This window comes from Neophocaena asiaeorientalis, unplaced genomic scaffold (assembly GCF_003031525.2).
Source record: "Neophocaena asiaeorientalis asiaeorientalis breed wild unplaced genomic scaffold, Neophocaena_asiaeorientalis_V1.1 scaffold465, whole genome shotgun sequence".
Taxonomy (NCBI): domain Eukaryota; kingdom Metazoa; phylum Chordata; class Mammalia; order Artiodactyla; family Phocoenidae; genus Neophocaena; species Neophocaena asiaeorientalis.
In genome coordinates this window covers 734817-752046 of record NW_020174936.1, presented here as the reverse complement: position 1 = coordinate 752046, position 17230 = coordinate 734817, and the positions used below count along the sequence as shown (strand labels likewise).

Genomic DNA, 17230 nt, shown 5'->3' with positions numbered 1-17230 from the left:
CTCTAGGTCCATCCATGTTGCTACAAATGGCATTATTTCATTTTTTTATGGCTGAGTAATATTCCATTGTATGTATGTACCACATCTTCTTTATCCATTCATCTGTTTGTGGTCATTTAGGTTGTTTCCATGTCTTGGCTATTATGAACATAGGGGTGCATGTATCTTCTTGAATTATAGTTTTGTCCAGAAATACACCCAGGGGTGGGATTGCTGGATCATATGGCAACTCTACTTTTAGTTTTTTGAGGAACCTCCATAGTGTTCTCCATAGTGGCTGCACCAACTTACATTACCCCCAACAGTGTAGGAAGGTTCCCTTTTCTCCACACCCTCTCCAGCATTTGTTATTTGCAGACTTTTTAATGATGGCCATTCTGACCAGTGTGAGGTGGTACCTCACTGTAGTTCTGATTTGCATTTCTCTAATAATTAGCAATGTTGAGCATCTTTTTCAGGTGCCTATTGACCATCTGTATGTCTTCTTTTGATGTGTCTATTTAAGTCTTCTGCCCATTTTGATTGGGTTGTTGTTGTTGAGTTCTTTGAGCTGTTTGTATATATTGGAAATTAAACCCTGTTGGTCACATCATTTGCAAATATTTTCTCCCATTCCATAGGTTGTCTTTTTGTTTTGTTTATGGTTTCCTTTGCTGTGCAAAAGCTTTAAGTTTCATTAGGTCCCATTTGTTTATTTTTGTTTCTATTTCTATTGCCTTGGGAGACTGATGTAAGGAAACACTGGTACAATTTATGTCACAGAATGTTTTGCCTATGATCTCCTCTATGATCTCTTCTAGGAGTTTTATAGCATTTTGCCTTTTTTTTTTTTGAATTTTTGAATTCTATTTTATCTATTTTTTTATACAGCAGTTTCTTATTAGTTATCTATTTTATGCATATTACACCACCACCACACCCCCCACCACTTTCCCCCCTTGGTGTCCATACGTTTGTTCTCTACATTTGTGTCTCTATTTCTGCCCTGCAAACTATTTCATCTGTACCATTTTTCTAGGTTCCACATATATGCATTAATATACAATATTTGTTTTTCTCTTTTTGACTTATTTCACTCCATATGACAGCCTCTAGATCCATCCACATCTCTACCAATGACCCAATTTCGTTCCTTTCATTCCTTTTTACGGCTGAGTAATATTCCATTGTATGTATGTACCACATCTTCTTTATCCATTCATCTGTCGATGGGCATTTAGGTTGCTTCCATGACCTGGCTATTGTAAATAGTGCTGCAATGAACATCGGGGTGCATATGTCTTTTTGAATTATGGTTTTCTCTGGGTATATGCCCAGTAGTGGGATTGCTGGGTCATATGGTAATTCTATTTTTAGTTTTTTAAGGAACCTCCATACTGTTCTCCATAGTGGCCATATCAATCTACATTCCCAGCAACAGTGCAAGAGGGTTCCCTTTTCTCCACACCCTCTCCAGTATTTGTTGTTTGTAGATTTTCTGATGATGCCCATTCTGACTGGTGTGAGGTGATACCTCATTGCAGTTTTGATTTGCATTTCTCTAATAATTAGTGATGTTGAGCAGCTTTTCATGTGTATAGCGTTTTGTCTTATATTCAAGTCTTTAAGCCATTTTATTTTTGTGCATGGTGTGAGGGTGTGTTCTAACTTCACTGGTTTACATGCAGCTGTCCAACTTTCCCAGAATCACTTGCTGAAGAGACTTTTCCCCATTTTATACTCTTGTATCCTTTGTTGAAGATTAATTGACCGTAAGTGTGTGGGTTTATTTCTGGGCTCTCTATTCTGTTCCATTGATCCATATGTCTGTTTTTGTGCCAATACCACACTGTTTAGATTACTGTAACTTTGTAGTATTGTCTGAAGTCTGGGATGATTATGCCTCCTGCTTTATTCTTTTTCCTCAGGATTGCTTTTGCAATTCTGGGTCTTTTATGGTTCCATATAAATTTTAGGATTATTTGTTCTACCTCTATGAAAAACACCATTGGTAATTTGATAGGGATCACATTAAATTGGTGTACTGCTTTGGGTAGTATGGCCTTTTTAACAATATTAATTCTTCCACTCCAAGAGCATGGGATATCTTTCCATTTCTTTGACTCATCTTCAATTTCCTTTACTAATGTTCTATAGTTCCCATCATATAAGTCTTTCACCTCCTTGGTCAGGTGTATTCCTAAGGTTTTGTGGGGTTTTTTGGTGTGATTTTAAAAGGTATTGTTTTTTTAAACAACCCATTCAAAAAATGGGCAGAAAACTTAAATAGACATTTCTCCAAAGAAGACATACAGATGACCAAGAGGCACAGGAAAAGATGCTCAACATCACTTAGTATTAGAGATGCAAATCAAAACTACAATGAGATATCACCTCACACAAGTCAGAATGGCCATCATCAGAAAGTCTACAAACAACAAATGCTGGCGAGAGTGTAGAGAAAAGGGAACCCTCCTACACTATAGGTGGGAATGTAAATTGGTACAGCCACTATGGAGAACAGCATGGAGGTTGCTTAGGAAACTAAAAATAGAGCTACCATATGATCCAGCAATCCCACTCCCTGGGCATATAGCCAGAGAAAAACGTGGTTCAAAAGGATACATAAACCCTAATATTCATTGCAGCACTATTTACAATAGCCAAGATGTGGAAGCAACCTAAATGTCCACTGACAGATGAATGGATAAAGAAGATGTGGTACATATATACAGTGGAATACTACTCAGCCATTAAAAAGGATGAAATAATGCCATTTGCAGCAACATGGATGGACCTAGAGATTATCATACTAAGTAAGTCAAACAGAGAAAGACATGTATGATACCACTTATATAGGGAATCTTTAAAAAAGATACAAATGAACTTATTTACAAAACAGAAACAGACTCACAGACTTAGAGAACTTATGGTTACCAGTGGGAGGGTTGGAGGGGGAGGGATAGACTGGCAGTTTGGGATTGATGTGTACACGCTGCTATATTTAAAACAGATAACGAACAGGGACCTACTGTATAGCACAGGGAACTCTGCTCAATATTCTGTAATAACCTAAATGGGAAAATGATTTGAAAAAGAATAGATTCATGTATATGTATATCTGAATCACTTTGCTGTACACCTGAAACACAAGGTTGTTAATCAACTATACTCCAATCAAATAAATATTTTAAAAATAAATACAATTTTTAAAAAGGTATTCTTTTTTACATTCCTTTTCTGATATTTCATTGTTAAAGAAATGCAAACTGATTTCTGTATGTTAATCTTGTATCCTGCTACCTTGCTGAATTCATTTTTCAGTTCTAGTAGTTTTTGTGTGGAGTTTTCAGGGTTTTCTATATATAGTATGTCATCTGCATATAATGACTATTTTATGAGGTTATATTTTTTAAACTTCAAATTCTACTCACTGTAATAAAGTCAGCTGCCCAGATATGACAAAACAAAATCCCAAATAAAACTTAAAACTGAGAAGCAATCTGATTGAGCTTCACATTAAAAAGCTCCAATTTAAATGACAGGATACTCCAAGTCACCGTTTTCCAAACTACGTTCATACGGTTAATAGATATTCAGAGTAATAGGGTGCTGGGGCAAAACTGGTCCAGGAGGGACTTCCCTGGTGGTCCTGTGGTTAAGACTTTGCCTTCCAATGCACAGGGTGAGGGTTTGATCTCTGGTCAGGAAGCTAAGATCCCACATGCCTTGGGGACAAAAAAACAAAACAACCAAACGCAATATTGTAACAAATTCAAATAAGGACAAAAAAAAAAACCAAAACGGTCCAGGAAATTCAAGAGTCTATAATTCCCCATCATGCCCTCCCTTCTCAAATAACATTCACACATTAAAGGTCCTAAGAAGTCCAGCAGAAGAAGTATGTTAACTTTGCATCCAACATTTTACAAATTTACTTGGCCACAAAACTCTCCTTTATTATTATCATTTTTAAATCACTGTCATCTCATTTCTTAGCACTTCACAAAAAAAGTATTTTAGAAAAAATTACAAGATCTTCAAGTTTTCCATTTTACATCTGTTGTTCTAGCAACATCATTAAAAGCATCCCCTTCCACTCTTAAAAGTGTCCCACTTTGGTTGATAAATTATATATGGTCACTCTAATACTCTAAAACTAAACACAGGGACTTCCCTGGTGGCACAGTGGTTAAGAATCTGTCTGCCAATGCAGGGGAAATGGGTTTGAGCCCTGGTCTGGGAAGATCCCACGTGCCGCTGAGCAACTAAGCCCGTGTGCCACAACTACTGAGCCTGCACTCTAGAGCCCGCAAGCCACAACTACTGAGCCTGCGTGCCACAACTACTGAAGCCTGCACGCCTAGAGTCCATGCTCCGCAACAAGAGAAGCCACCGTAATGAGAAGCCTGCGCACCGCAACAAAGAGTAGCCCCTGCTTGCTGCAACCAGAGAAAGCCCCGTGCAGCAAGGAGGACCCAACGCAGCCAAAAATAAATAAATTTTTAAAATAAAATAAAAGTGGATAAGATGGTAAATTTTAAGTTATGTACATATTACTATAATTAAAAACTTTTAAAGAAAAACGAAAACAAAATTTTTAAAGATTTGTCATTTAAAAAATAATAAATTACTTAACATATATCAAAATATTAAATTAAAAAGACTATTCCAAGACAAAAAAAATTGTAAAAATAGTCATTATTTTACATTTTTGCACATCTCTTTAATGTCTGGTTTAAAAAAGACAGCCTCATTTTCATATCCACTTTCACATTCAATCTGCATTAGGTTGTTTTGATTGAAGTACATGAAGAAAATTCAGCATCATGCAGATATGTAGTGGAAAAAGATGGCATATTTCAATAGCTTTCTCAGATAACTGTGGATATTCTTTGGTCCTCTACCAAAACTCAACAAGTGGCAGCTTCTTAAAGGCTGTTCCAATATGGAATCTGAAACCATATCAATGAACATTTCCTACTCTGATATACTCAAGTCCGTTGGTTTGTCTTACATTTCCAATGGATCTTTTTACTATTTTGCAATACCATGCATTGATTATTTAGAAAGTATTGGTTCAGTGAGTTATGCAGTTCTTCCAAATGTTGACCCTTTCACTTTACAACTTCAATATATAACATTCATTAATACCACCCAGGAGACTTCCCTGGTGGCGCAGTGGTTACGAATCCACCAGCCAGTGCAGGGGACAAGGGTTCGATCCTTGGTCCAGGAAGATCCCACGTGCCGCGGAGCAACTAAGCCCATGTGCCACAACTACTGAGCCTGCACTCTAGAGCCCGTGTGCTGCGACTACTGAAGCCCACACACATAGAGCCCGTGCTCCACAAGAGAATCCACTGCAATGAGAAGCCTGCGCACCGCAACGAAGAGTAGCCCCTGCTCACTGCAACTAGAGAAAGCCTGTGTGCAGCAACGAAGACCCAACACAGCCAAAAAATAAATAAAATTAAATAAAACAACCACCACTGATCTTATCCAAAAAAAAAAAAAAGTCAAGTATTGGGAAACTGTCAAGCTCAAAGCGGCAAACATAAATCTTCCAAAATTTTATTTTCACTTGAAAGCTGAAATTTTATCATTAGCAACAAATATTGTCAGTTTGTCTTGCTGTGACAGGCTCGCTTGGTTTAGTTTCGAGAAAATGTCTGCCGAATACCCAAGTCTTTATAACCATACTTTGTCAGCCATTCTTTCAAATAAAAATGGTATCCCATTGAAAAAGTAGCTAGTTCAGGGCTTCCCTGGTGGCGCAGTGGTTGAGAGTCCACCTGCCTATGCAAGGGACACGGGTTCATGCCCCGGTCCGGGAAGATCCCACATGCCGCGGAGCGGCTGCGCCCGTGAGCCATGGCCGCTGAGCCTGCGCGTCCGGAGCCTGTGCTCCGCAACGGGAGAGGCCACAACAGTGAGAGGCCCACGTACCGCAAAACAAACAAACAAAAACAAACAAAAAAGTACCTAGTTCAGCATGCCAACTCAAACAACTGCACAAGTTCTTTTTCTTGAATTAATAACCATCATCAGATTTGGTGTTCAGTAAAAGTGGTTTACAGGACTTTTCATCACACAAAATATATTTTAAAACGTATTCAAGAATTGAGACATAATGAAATTAATAAGTTTTATTGCTTCATCATCTTAATTCCAAGTGCATGATGTCATAAACTAGTACAGTTTAGTGTTACTGCCTTAATTCATGTAAGTTTACCCACCACTGATTTTACAAATGTCAATATAGCAAATAATGTCTTACTTCTATTGAGAAAATAGTTTTGACCTGCAGGATCCCCAGAAAGAGTCTGGAGAACTACCAGAGTTCTGGGAAACACACTTTGAGAACCACTGTAATAGGCGGTGCATTACTTGGATGATTAAGAAAAAAATATTTTTAGTACATATCCCACTATAACAAGAGTGTTTAAATAAATACACACATTTATATGGTGATATGCTCAAACCAACTGATAATCTGGTATTTCACATACAGTCGGAACTCAAACATATAATGAACGACAGAATATGATACTTCCTGAATAAATAACAAATAATTACCAAATACCTACTATAAGCTAGACTCTGACCTAGGTGCCTCTATGTTCTCTTTCTTGGGTAACTCACAGAAGCCCATAGACCAGACTGATGATTTTAATACATGAGAAAAATATTTACCCTGAAATCTTTCAGATCTTAAGATTAGACCTACATGGCTACAAGAAAAAGTCTTAAAATTCACCATAATGCACAAGATAGCATGTTTAAATTCTATTTTAAGCACTATGCCATGAAGCTAAAAACAGGCTTGCTCACATTCAGAAACCCAAATACAAAATGAATTGCTTTGGCTGTGTACTGCCAGCACCCCATAAAGAGCCTACATTCATTTCTCCTCAAGCCAAACAACCCTTACCTGTTACAGTTTTCATTCCTATTTTTAAGTGAGACTCCAATATTAGTATTATAGGAGTTACATTAAATGTGGCAACTATTTTTTTAAAAAAATATATAGGAAACCATCAAAACAAGTTAAGAACTTTTAGACATATACATTGATAAATTCAAGAGGTAAACCTCTACAAACATACATATGAAATATTTGCACTGTAAAAAAGAAAGAGACCATCTCGTTTTGGCACATGTCATGGAAAGAGCTTCAATATAGTATACAGTTAAGTGAAAAAAGTCAAAGGATACTGTATATAGTATGATTATGTATAGTAATACATATACATTCATTTAATAAATATTTACTTACTGAGTTCCATGTATGTCCCTAATTTGTTCTGAATCTAGACATACACACATACAATAAATTATGAATGTTATACAGACATACATAATTAAATGTCCAAAGAAAAATGAATAGGTCAGACACAAAAGACTACATATTATAGGATTCCATTTATACGAAATGTTCAATACAGGCAAATCTATAGGGACAAAAAGTAGATAGCGGTTGCCTGAGGGTGGGGTGGGTTGTGGCAATAGGGTGATAGCTGAAGGGTGCAAGATTTCTTTGGTGGGGGGGATGGGTAAGACAAATATTCTGAAACTGGTTGCGGTGATGGTTACACAACTTTGTGAATATATTAAAATACCATTTAACTGTGCACTTAAATGGGTGAAATGCATGGTATGCAAATTATACCTCAATAAAACTTATGCTCTCTCCTTCTCAAAAAATAGAATAGGTACCAAAGAGGTTGCAAGGGGTAAGGAGTGGGTGGGGTGAAGATGAAGGCCTTTAAAATTTTATTCTACTTACTGCTATAACATTACAATGAGAAATGTAAAAGGTAAACCTACAACAGTCTTTCATAAATTATCTGGATTTAATGTTATTCAAGTTCATCTACGCAGGAGCCACGAAAAAAAGTATGAAGATATGACCCTATTGCCGAACATTCACAATTTAGACTTGTCATATAAACATGTGCATCTGCCCCCTCACTAACAGAAACAAATCTTGAATGTAACTCATTTCACGAATATATCTTAGGCACCTACTGTATCCACAGGGTAGGGATGAGGGAAAATGGAGTGGTGTACAAAGCAGAACACTAGTCAACAATAAAAAAGCAAACTAACAGCTCTGGCTTTAAGTTAAAAACTTTTGCTATACAGTGGAGGAGACAAAACAGACACACGAAATGTACTGGAGTCAGACTATAGAAAATCTTGAATACCAAACTAGAGCTAAGACTTTATCCTGTTTTCAATGGAAAGCCAGTGGAGTGACAGGATGAAAGGAGTGTTTGGAGAAAACTGACCTGGCAACCAAAGGGGGGAAATTGAAAGCAGAGAAGAATAGCAGGAAAGGTAAGGAAGAGATGAAGCTTTTAAAAATAGGAACATATATTAACAGTCCTGTGAAAGTTATTGATAATTCAAAGTTACTAGTTAATGTTCAAGGGGTTTATGTTTGTTTTGTTTGCTTGATCTAATGTGAAGCAGAAAAGGAAAAAAGGTGATTTCTTCATTTTGATGAATTTTAGAAGTTCATGGCTAAGAATGAAGGTTTACCAGAAAATTCTGAGGGGAGTAGGGGCTTAGGGAGTTTTTATTCACGTGCTACCACGAAACCAAGAGTAGAGGGAATCAAAAGCAATTGGAAGTTCCACAATTTTTAACATGGAAGAGGAAGTAGCACTCAAACATTCTGCAGTAAGAATAGCAAAAAAAAAAAAATGCATAACAATTAGTACTATTTCTGAAATTGATAGTAAAGGACAACTAAGTATTTTTAAGTATCTCTATCACCTATTTCTGAAAAATTCTAATGATACAATTTGTTATATAAATGCTGAAGATTTAGGTGAGGATCAAATTTAACATATCAAATTTAGAGTATGATCAATTTCATACCCTTAATTTCATCAGCTGTTCCTTCTACAGTGCAGTACTTTCAGATGTTGCACAAATAATATTCTTAATTCAATTCACACATGCATTTATTAATTGATTTAACCCATAAAGGTTCTTAAGATAGAAAAATGGTTTCATTGCCTATGTAACCTCCTTTCTCTAACAGCCTCTCCAAAACAATGTTACCTACCAATCTTATACTATGGCGACACTTTGCTTTGAGATTAAAAATATGAGTAAAGCAAAAATTCTCATAATCTATTTCATACTTTATCAAATGTTCTGATTCAGAGCATTTATATAATGTTTACTGACAGATTTACAGGAACAGAAATAATAAAGGTATAAACAACGAACAAATCAAAAATTACTTTTCACTCACAGCACTTCATCTAATCAAAATCTTATTTGCACTGTTCCCTGAAGCACACACAAAAAAAGGTCTGTAGAATAAATATATTTAGCTAGAATAAAACATTTTCAGGGGATTCCCTGGTGGCACAGTGGTTAAGAATCCGCCTGTCAACTCAGGGGACTCAGGTTCGAGCCCCGGTCTGGGAAGATCCCCCATGCCGCGGAGCAACTAAGCCCGTGCGCCACAACTACTGAGCCTGTGCTATAGAGGCTGCGAGCCACAACTACTGAACCCCGTGAGCCCAGAGCCTGTGCTCTGCAACAAGAGAAGCCACCGCAATGAGAAGCCCACGCACCGCAACCAAGAGTAGCCCCTGCTCGCCACAACTAGAGAAAGCCCACTTGCAGCAACGAAGACCCAACACAGCCAAAAATAAATAAATAAATAAAATAAATTTTTAAAAAAATATTGCAAACTTTTCTATCAGGCTGTTTGTCAAGACATTGTTTAAAATAGCAAAAATGAAAAAAAGTGGAAGTAATCTGATTGTCCAATGATAGGGGACTAGCTGAATAAAATACAAGGTTACCTTTCAAATGATCATATAAGCCTATATTTACTAACCTGGAAAGACAGCCATGAAAATAGCAGATTACAAATAAAGAGTAGTACAATCTCTCTTTTGTGATGTATATACACATGCATTTACTCAGAGAGAAAGTCTAAATGGATACCCAGATGTTAACCATGATATTTCTAAGTGCTGGGATTACAGGTGCTGTTTATTTTTGTGCTTACTTTTCAGTATTCGCTGAAACCTTCTCAAGTAAAATGATATTTGCAAGAATTAATGTCTATGATTCCAACTAACAAACTCAAAAATCTTCCTTGCAAAAAGCCCAAGGAATATCCAAAAATACCCTGGCATAGAGCACGAGGGAAAGTATTAGCAACAACATAACTAGAATTCTTTGTGAGCGAAGCACCCTAGAGGGCTCCAGGACTGACATGGCACCTTTAATGCAGCCTACAGTACAGGATTTTGAAATCACAAGACCTAGGCTCAAGTCCCTGCCACTTTTATCTGTATGACCTTGGGCTAGTCACTTACCTTTTCTGGGCTTACTTTATTGGTAAAAGGAAGATATTACCTGCCTTTACTACCTTAAAGAACTGCTGGAAAAATCAACATAAAAAAAAAAAAAAAACAAGGTCCTTAATGCCAGAGCAGAATACTTCAGAACACACTGCAATCAATTCTATGAAGTAATGAACCAGAGGTTTGTTTTTAAAGGCTATGTCTCATCATAAACACTGCAGTTTTCCAGAAATTTAGATAATTCTTCCCATCCCTACTATAACTCTAAGACATTTTCTTTTCTTATCCCTAGTTACAAGCAAGAAAGGGCGCAAATTACACTGAACTCAAAAGCCTCAGCAAGAACCCTGGAGTAGCATGTTGATGGAGTTCACCAGGAGAAACCCAAGGTTAATCAGCTATGGACTCACCACTAAGCACTACTGCAATCAACAGGGATTACAAGAGACTCTTTGAAGAGAAAGACAATACAATTATCCAGGAGAAAACGGAGGAGGAAAAGGAGATGTTTCAAAACAATTATATGAAATACTTAAATATTAAAGTGTTTTACAAATTTTTAAATATTGTTCATAAAAATGATGACTTAAAACAAAAGCCATCTAAATGTGGCACTTGAGAAAAGCAAGTTATGGAAATTCAATTCAAATTCATGAATAAATTGTCAGATTTACTTGCTTCTATCTGAAATAAAAGCAGACAAATTACACCACAAAGATCAAAATTAAGTGGCTAGTTCTTGAAAACAGGCAGAATATGACAACAGAATTTACTGACATGCTTATACAGATACTACTTTTAAAGGTATGGTTTTTAAAGTATGATTTCTCTTCCCCTTGAATTCCATTATTTACTCCACTAAAATGATAATGAACTTCTTCCTTCCCACTGTTCCTCCAGTGAGTTAAAAACAGCAATATAACGCAATTTGACTTTTAATGCAAAAAAATTTGTAATTTTTTTTTAAACTACTTTAAGAGGAGCTACATGAAGCTGTCAGATTAACTTCCAAAATCTGGCCATCACACCCTCCTGCTTTTGAGTTCCTAAAGACAATAAAATGCTCACTCTCTACATTCTTACAAATGTCATTTATGGGTATTCCCCTAATGAAAAATTAAACCTTTCATAAACAAATTAGTACAGAGAACTTTTTGATATGTCTGACTCATAATCTAATTTTTATTGGCAATATCTTTAAGTGTTGCAGCTTGCACAATTCCTACGGGGGTACAGATCTATCCATTTTTCCCATCTGATCTTGCAGATCTGTTATAGATTTAAAAGGACTCACTAAAATGGGTCATGAGGAAAAAAATTATGAATACAATCCACGGCAAAATGAAATGTGGGTTGTAAATTAAGATAACAAAAGTCACTATTTACTCAAAGCTTCATAGTTGGAAATCCATTGGAATACTTTTGTATTCACCTAAAACTGTGAAAAATCTGAGTTTTTCTTAATTCTTACTCTGACCTTTCATTCCTTATTAGGAATAAGTGCTACTTATCTCCAAACACCACAAAAAACAAACAAAATACCACTCAGAAAATATAATTTCAAAAGGAGTATCTTCCAAAGCTTACTGCACAGAAAATTACATATACACATTCTTAAATAACTATGGTAGGCGTTCCTAAGATCATCTCCTCCCCTTCAAAAAAAAAAAGAGCAAATGTAACCACAATCAAATATAAACATGTTTAACACAGCTATTACTAACTAAGCAATTTATCACAGCTCCTCAAAGTACTGGGCACACACAATGACAGATCAGTATGTCAAGAGCAGTTATTATAATCTGGAGAAAAAAACTGTACAACAGAACATAATATTAGAAAAAAACTCCTTTGGAAAAACTCAAGTAGATTTTGGAGAGAGCAAAACAGGAGACCAATTTTAGAAAAATAATGTTTCCCCCCAAGTGTTTAGCATTCATCTGATGCAGGCTCATTTTTGTGAAGAGAAACTTTACCTAACAAGACTCACACCAGGGATCTGATCTATCCCCAAAGGCACTTTCTTAAAATGAGAAAGAACAAAGGAGGAAATCTCCCAGCATGTGCTTTCCATACCAGTTTCTTTGGACAGCATCAAGAGTGACAACATAGCCAGCACAAGCTTTTCAGCTTTACTCTGTAGTCCACGTAAAACAGAACTGATTAGCTATCATTCAAAAGGATTCCTAGCAAAATAAATATTAGAAGGCAAAGATCACAGCAACATAGTGACTACATTTTAAAACTACAGAAAACATGTATCTTAAAGTTGCACACTTTTTTATTTCAAGAGTTAATTACCTCCAAATATTCAAATTTCTGGGGCTTTTTCATTTCAGTCAATAGTTTGAAACTGGAAAAAACGAAACCATCCATTCTAAATCTGCTCTCCCTTAATTTGCAATTAGAAGTAAATTAAAAAAGAATGACACTCAAAGGCAGAGCCTAAATATACAAATTTTGGAATGTTAACATTGAAAAACTATTGGGAAAAACGATCCCTCAGCGAAGGTTTCCACTGAAAAACTCTCCAGAAATATACCTGGCGTTTGCTTGTTCTAGGAGTTGTCGTTTCATTATAACCGTGATAATTCTTTAAATAATTTTCATTAATTATAAAAAGACGACTCTCCCCAAAGATTTACAACTGTATATCCTGATCTCCACTCTGACAGAGATGTCAGTTCTCTGGGTCAAGATTTAACCAACTACTCGGTTCACACACAGGAAGCCACAGAGAAGGGAATATCGCGTTCACAGCCTCGAAATAATACGCGTTAGTTAAAAACTGCTTGCTACTGAACCAAAATTAATCAAGCGGAGCCCCATTTGTCACAATCCAATCATAAGGGTTCCACCCCCCCTCCCCCAACTGCTTGTGTAGTGGCATATCTGCTTCGGTAAAGAAGCCATCATCAGGTAAAGACTGGGGTGGGAGAAAAAGCGGGGAAAAGGGGGCACCCTTTCATCCAATTTCGCGAGGCGAGAGCAATTGGTACAGTTGAGAGGAAGGAAGGAACGTTCTATTTATTGGGGGTTGAAGTAGGATGAGGGAAAAATTTCGTTCAAATCAACATGGCCAGCAAGATGTCCCTACAAACAAAAGGCAACGGGGGGATATAAACACTAACCATTCACCTCCATCAGCTATAGCATCGCCATCATGGTGTGTGCAGAGACCCCCCGAAGGCTCCTCTCACCCTCCACACCAGCCAAAAGGAAGAGACGAAAAAGAAGAGAGAGTAGCTGCTTCCCACCACCTACCACTGCTTCCAAATACACACCCTTCGAGGGGGTTTCTCCCCCCGGTTGCCCGGAATCAGAGAGAAAGAGTACCGTCCCGCCCAGGCAGATTCCCCCGTCACCCCCCAGTCGAACCCCAAAGCCAGCCCGGGGTTCACTAAACTTTACTGGAGCTTCTCCCCCACATACCCACCCCATCGCCCCAGGATCGCGCTGCCCACAAACGGGGCACCCCGGGCGCCTCCTGACAGGCGGGCAGCCGGGGAGAACCGAGTCCGGGGCGGGGGCGGCAGGGAGCCCCGGAGGGGGGGGGCGGCAGGAGCCAAGTTCCCGGGGGTCTGAGGAGAGCGCCTGACAGGAGCCCGGGACTGCAAAGGAGGAAGAGGAAGCGGCGGCGGGGAGCTTTCCCAATGCCCCCAACATGAACACCCTGCCCCTGCCCCCGCTCCCCACGGGGGGCGGGGAGGCTGCCGGGAAGGTGAGGAAGCCGAGCCCCGGGGACAGCCGCGGCCCCCACCTCCCGACTCCCTATCTCTTCCCCCGCCACCCCCGCCAGAGGCGCCCACAACAATAACACGCTGGGGACGACCCGTCAGCGCCCCCGAGGCACCCGGGGCCCGCGGCCCGCCGCTGCCTGGCCCCCTCGGCTGGGGCCCGGCGCGCCGCTCCTCTCTACAACTCCAGGCCCGGTTGGAGTCAGGCCCGAGCAGCCCCCCAGGGCCGGACGCATCCCCCCTGGCACCAGCGGCACAGTCTCCGTGGCCGAATATTAGAAGTGAATTCGAGCTGCGCTTTACCTTTAGTTCCGCACTGTCCGCCATCTTGCGTCTGTCAGCGCAAGCGCAGTGAACATCGCCGGGGACCGCCGCTAAACCCGCCCCTCTAGCCAGCCTGGCCCCGCCCCGGCCAGTCCCCTCTCGCCCCTCCACCTCCCCGGCCCGCCCCCGGCCTCCGCCCCGCTCTGGGGGCTCGCAGCCCCGCCCCGGGCACGTACAGCTGCGAGACGGGCACGTACCATTTAAATAATGGCGCCAACCGAGGAGGTTTGACAGTTACTCCCCCCCCCCAGGCTCCCCGCCCCTCCTCCTTGCCCGGCTGGCGCCTCCGGGAAAAGGCCGGAGAGGGAGGGCTTCTGGCCTGAGCCCCGCCCCTCCGCGGCCTGCGGAACCCTTCTGCAAAGCTTCGATGCCTACAGTCACAGGAAAAAATAATACCTCTCTCCCCCAATCAGCAAGTCCTTTTCAGCACCTGCTACCTGCGAGGCTACACGTGGGCCGCAAACAACAATACGTTATATTTAAGGATCACTTGATGAAGCATTTCCAGGTTTATTTGCTCAGATCCTCCTGGTGACGATGCGGTGAGGTAGGCAGGGAAGAGATTACAATTCCTGTGGTATATGTATGTATTCAGACATAAAAGCTCGGAGAGGAAAAGTGACTTGCCCAAGCTAGTACTTAAAAGAGGTTGCCTCTAAGACAAAATTCTGAAGACGTTTATTCATTAACTTATTTGTTTTAACAAATAATTATTTAGTGACTATGTACCAGCCCTGTTTCTAAGGGCTATATATACATTGGGAAATTAAATACAACAAAGTTCCTGCCTCCCTGTAGTTCTCTAAAGTGGGAAACAGACAACTGAACCAATAAAGATACAATTACAAATGGTGATGAGTACCAAAAACGAGCAAACGGTCCAGTGAGAGAAAAGGGGGTTGGGAGGAGATGTACTTAATCCTGGAAGGGCTTGCTCCACGAAATTGACAAGTATTCGTGATGAAAGAATTATTTCACACCCTCCCCTCTCTACTAAAATCCTCCTCCCAAACCACTGTTCAACTTTGTCTCACACCTGATGGAAAAGACATCAGATACGAACTCCTTGTCTTCTCACCACCAAAACTACTCTTATAGGCATAGTAACATTGGGGTTACTATGAAAGAAGTTTCCCTATGCCTATGAAGGCCTGTCCCTCCACCAGGGACCTGTTTTTTTTTTCCCTCCCACGTTCCTAAGGATTTTACTCCTACAATTACCCCTCCCTCCAACATCATTACATTCTCTCCCCGACCCCATTAGATTATTTCTATCTGCATATAAACATACTGAAGTTCCTCCCATCTAAAACAAACCTTGACTCCAAATTCGCCTCCAGAACTGCCCAATTTCTCGTCTCTCTTCACTGTATAAATTCTCGGAAAGGTTTTTCAAGAGCTGTCTACAGTGCTTGTTCCCACTTCCTCACTTCACGAAATTCACTCCTCAGCCTACTGTGATCCAGCTTTGACTTCCCTCATCAAGATCACTTATCAAGATTACTAATGATCCCCAGGTTTCCAAAGCTAACTGCCAATTCTCTATCCTTGTCTAAATTGACCTCTCAGCAGAATTGCAAACAGTTGACAGCTTCCTCTCTTTTGAAACAGTTTTTCCCCTGAACTTCCCTCAATATCTTATTCTCCTGATTTTCTTGTTCCCTCAGTGAGCCTCATTTTCAGAATCCTTTGCTAATTTTTCCTCTTTGGCTCAATCTTTAAATGTTGCAGTGCTCCAGGGCTCAGTCCTTATACTCTTCTCTACTTTACTCTCCCCAGGTGATCTCCTTGATGCTAAGTCTACAAACTGATGGCTCTCAGATTTCTGTCCAGCCCAGACCTCTCCACCAATACCCAGATTCACAAATCCAACTGGCTACTTAATATCTCTACTTCATGACTCATGGTCATCTCAGATCCATAGCAAAAGGCCTTGATTTTACCCCCAACCCTTCTTTCCCAGTATTCTCAGCGGATGGCACTATCATCCACCCTGTTGTTCAAGCCAAAAATGTAGAAATCATCCTTGGTTTCGCTGTTTCATTAACCTCTCATATCCAATCCGTTGGTCAATCCAGCTGACTCTCTGTTTCTACTACCATCACCCTACTCCAGGCTGCCATAATTTCACAAATGGACAGCTGGGAAGGCTACTCAACTGACAGGACCACATTGACTTTTGTGGCCCCAGGCACTTTTGCCTTCTAAAGACTGTGGTATATAACAGATATTTGACCTTGTCCCTGGTTCCTGGCACAGAGTTCCTTAAAACCCTTATTTCCTGAGTGATAGATTGTCTTTTATTAATCATAACAAGCCCCTTTCCACCACACCTGAATTTATGTTAATGAGGTGACTCAGGGTGGGGCTCTTGCGTAGTTTAAGGATGGGAGCTGGTCAATAGAAAACCAAATGTGATTAAAGAGAGGTCAGTGAATAAACGGAAGTACTGGGAGGCATATCGGGAGGCAAAGTGGGGTGCCTGAAGAGGGTGTGGAAGCTTTGCATCCCCTCCCCCCCGCCCCCTGTACCTTTCCCTATGCATATCTTCCATTTGGCTGTTTCTGAGCTATTTTATTTATAATAAACTGGTAAATGTAAGTAAAGTGTTTTCCTGAGTTCTGTGAGTCATTTCAGTGAATTATCAAAACTGAAGAGGGGATTGCAGGAATCCTCAGATGTGCTCAGTCAGAAACCGATGGAACTGGTGACTGGTAGCTGAAGTAGGTGCAGTCTTGTGGGACTGAGCGCTAAACCTGTGGGGTCTGATCTTACTTCTGGAGTTAGTGTCAAAATTAAATTGTCAGATACCCAGTTGGTGTTGGAGAATTGATGTGGAAAGACTCC

The 17230-nt window shown here is 39.9% G+C and overlaps 1 protein-coding gene across 2 annotated transcripts in view; it reads right to left on the bottom strand.

Annotated features, from left to right (window-relative positions):
- The window catches only part of PIAS1 (protein inhibitor of activated STAT 1), a 122447-nt gene extending 108038 nt beyond the window's left edge, over positions 1-14409 (bottom strand). The window contains exon 1 of one of the 2 annotated variants that reach the window (XM_024761661.1): positions 14363-14409. In XM_024761661.1, the coding sequence (XP_024617429.1) occupies positions 14363-14386 (24 nt within the window). In that variant the 5' untranslated portion in view covers positions 14387-14409. The remainder of the gene's footprint in view (positions 1-14362) is intronic. The other variant, XM_024761662.1, reaches the window with a different exon arrangement.
- Between the last annotated feature and the right edge of the window lie 2821 nt (positions 14410-17230).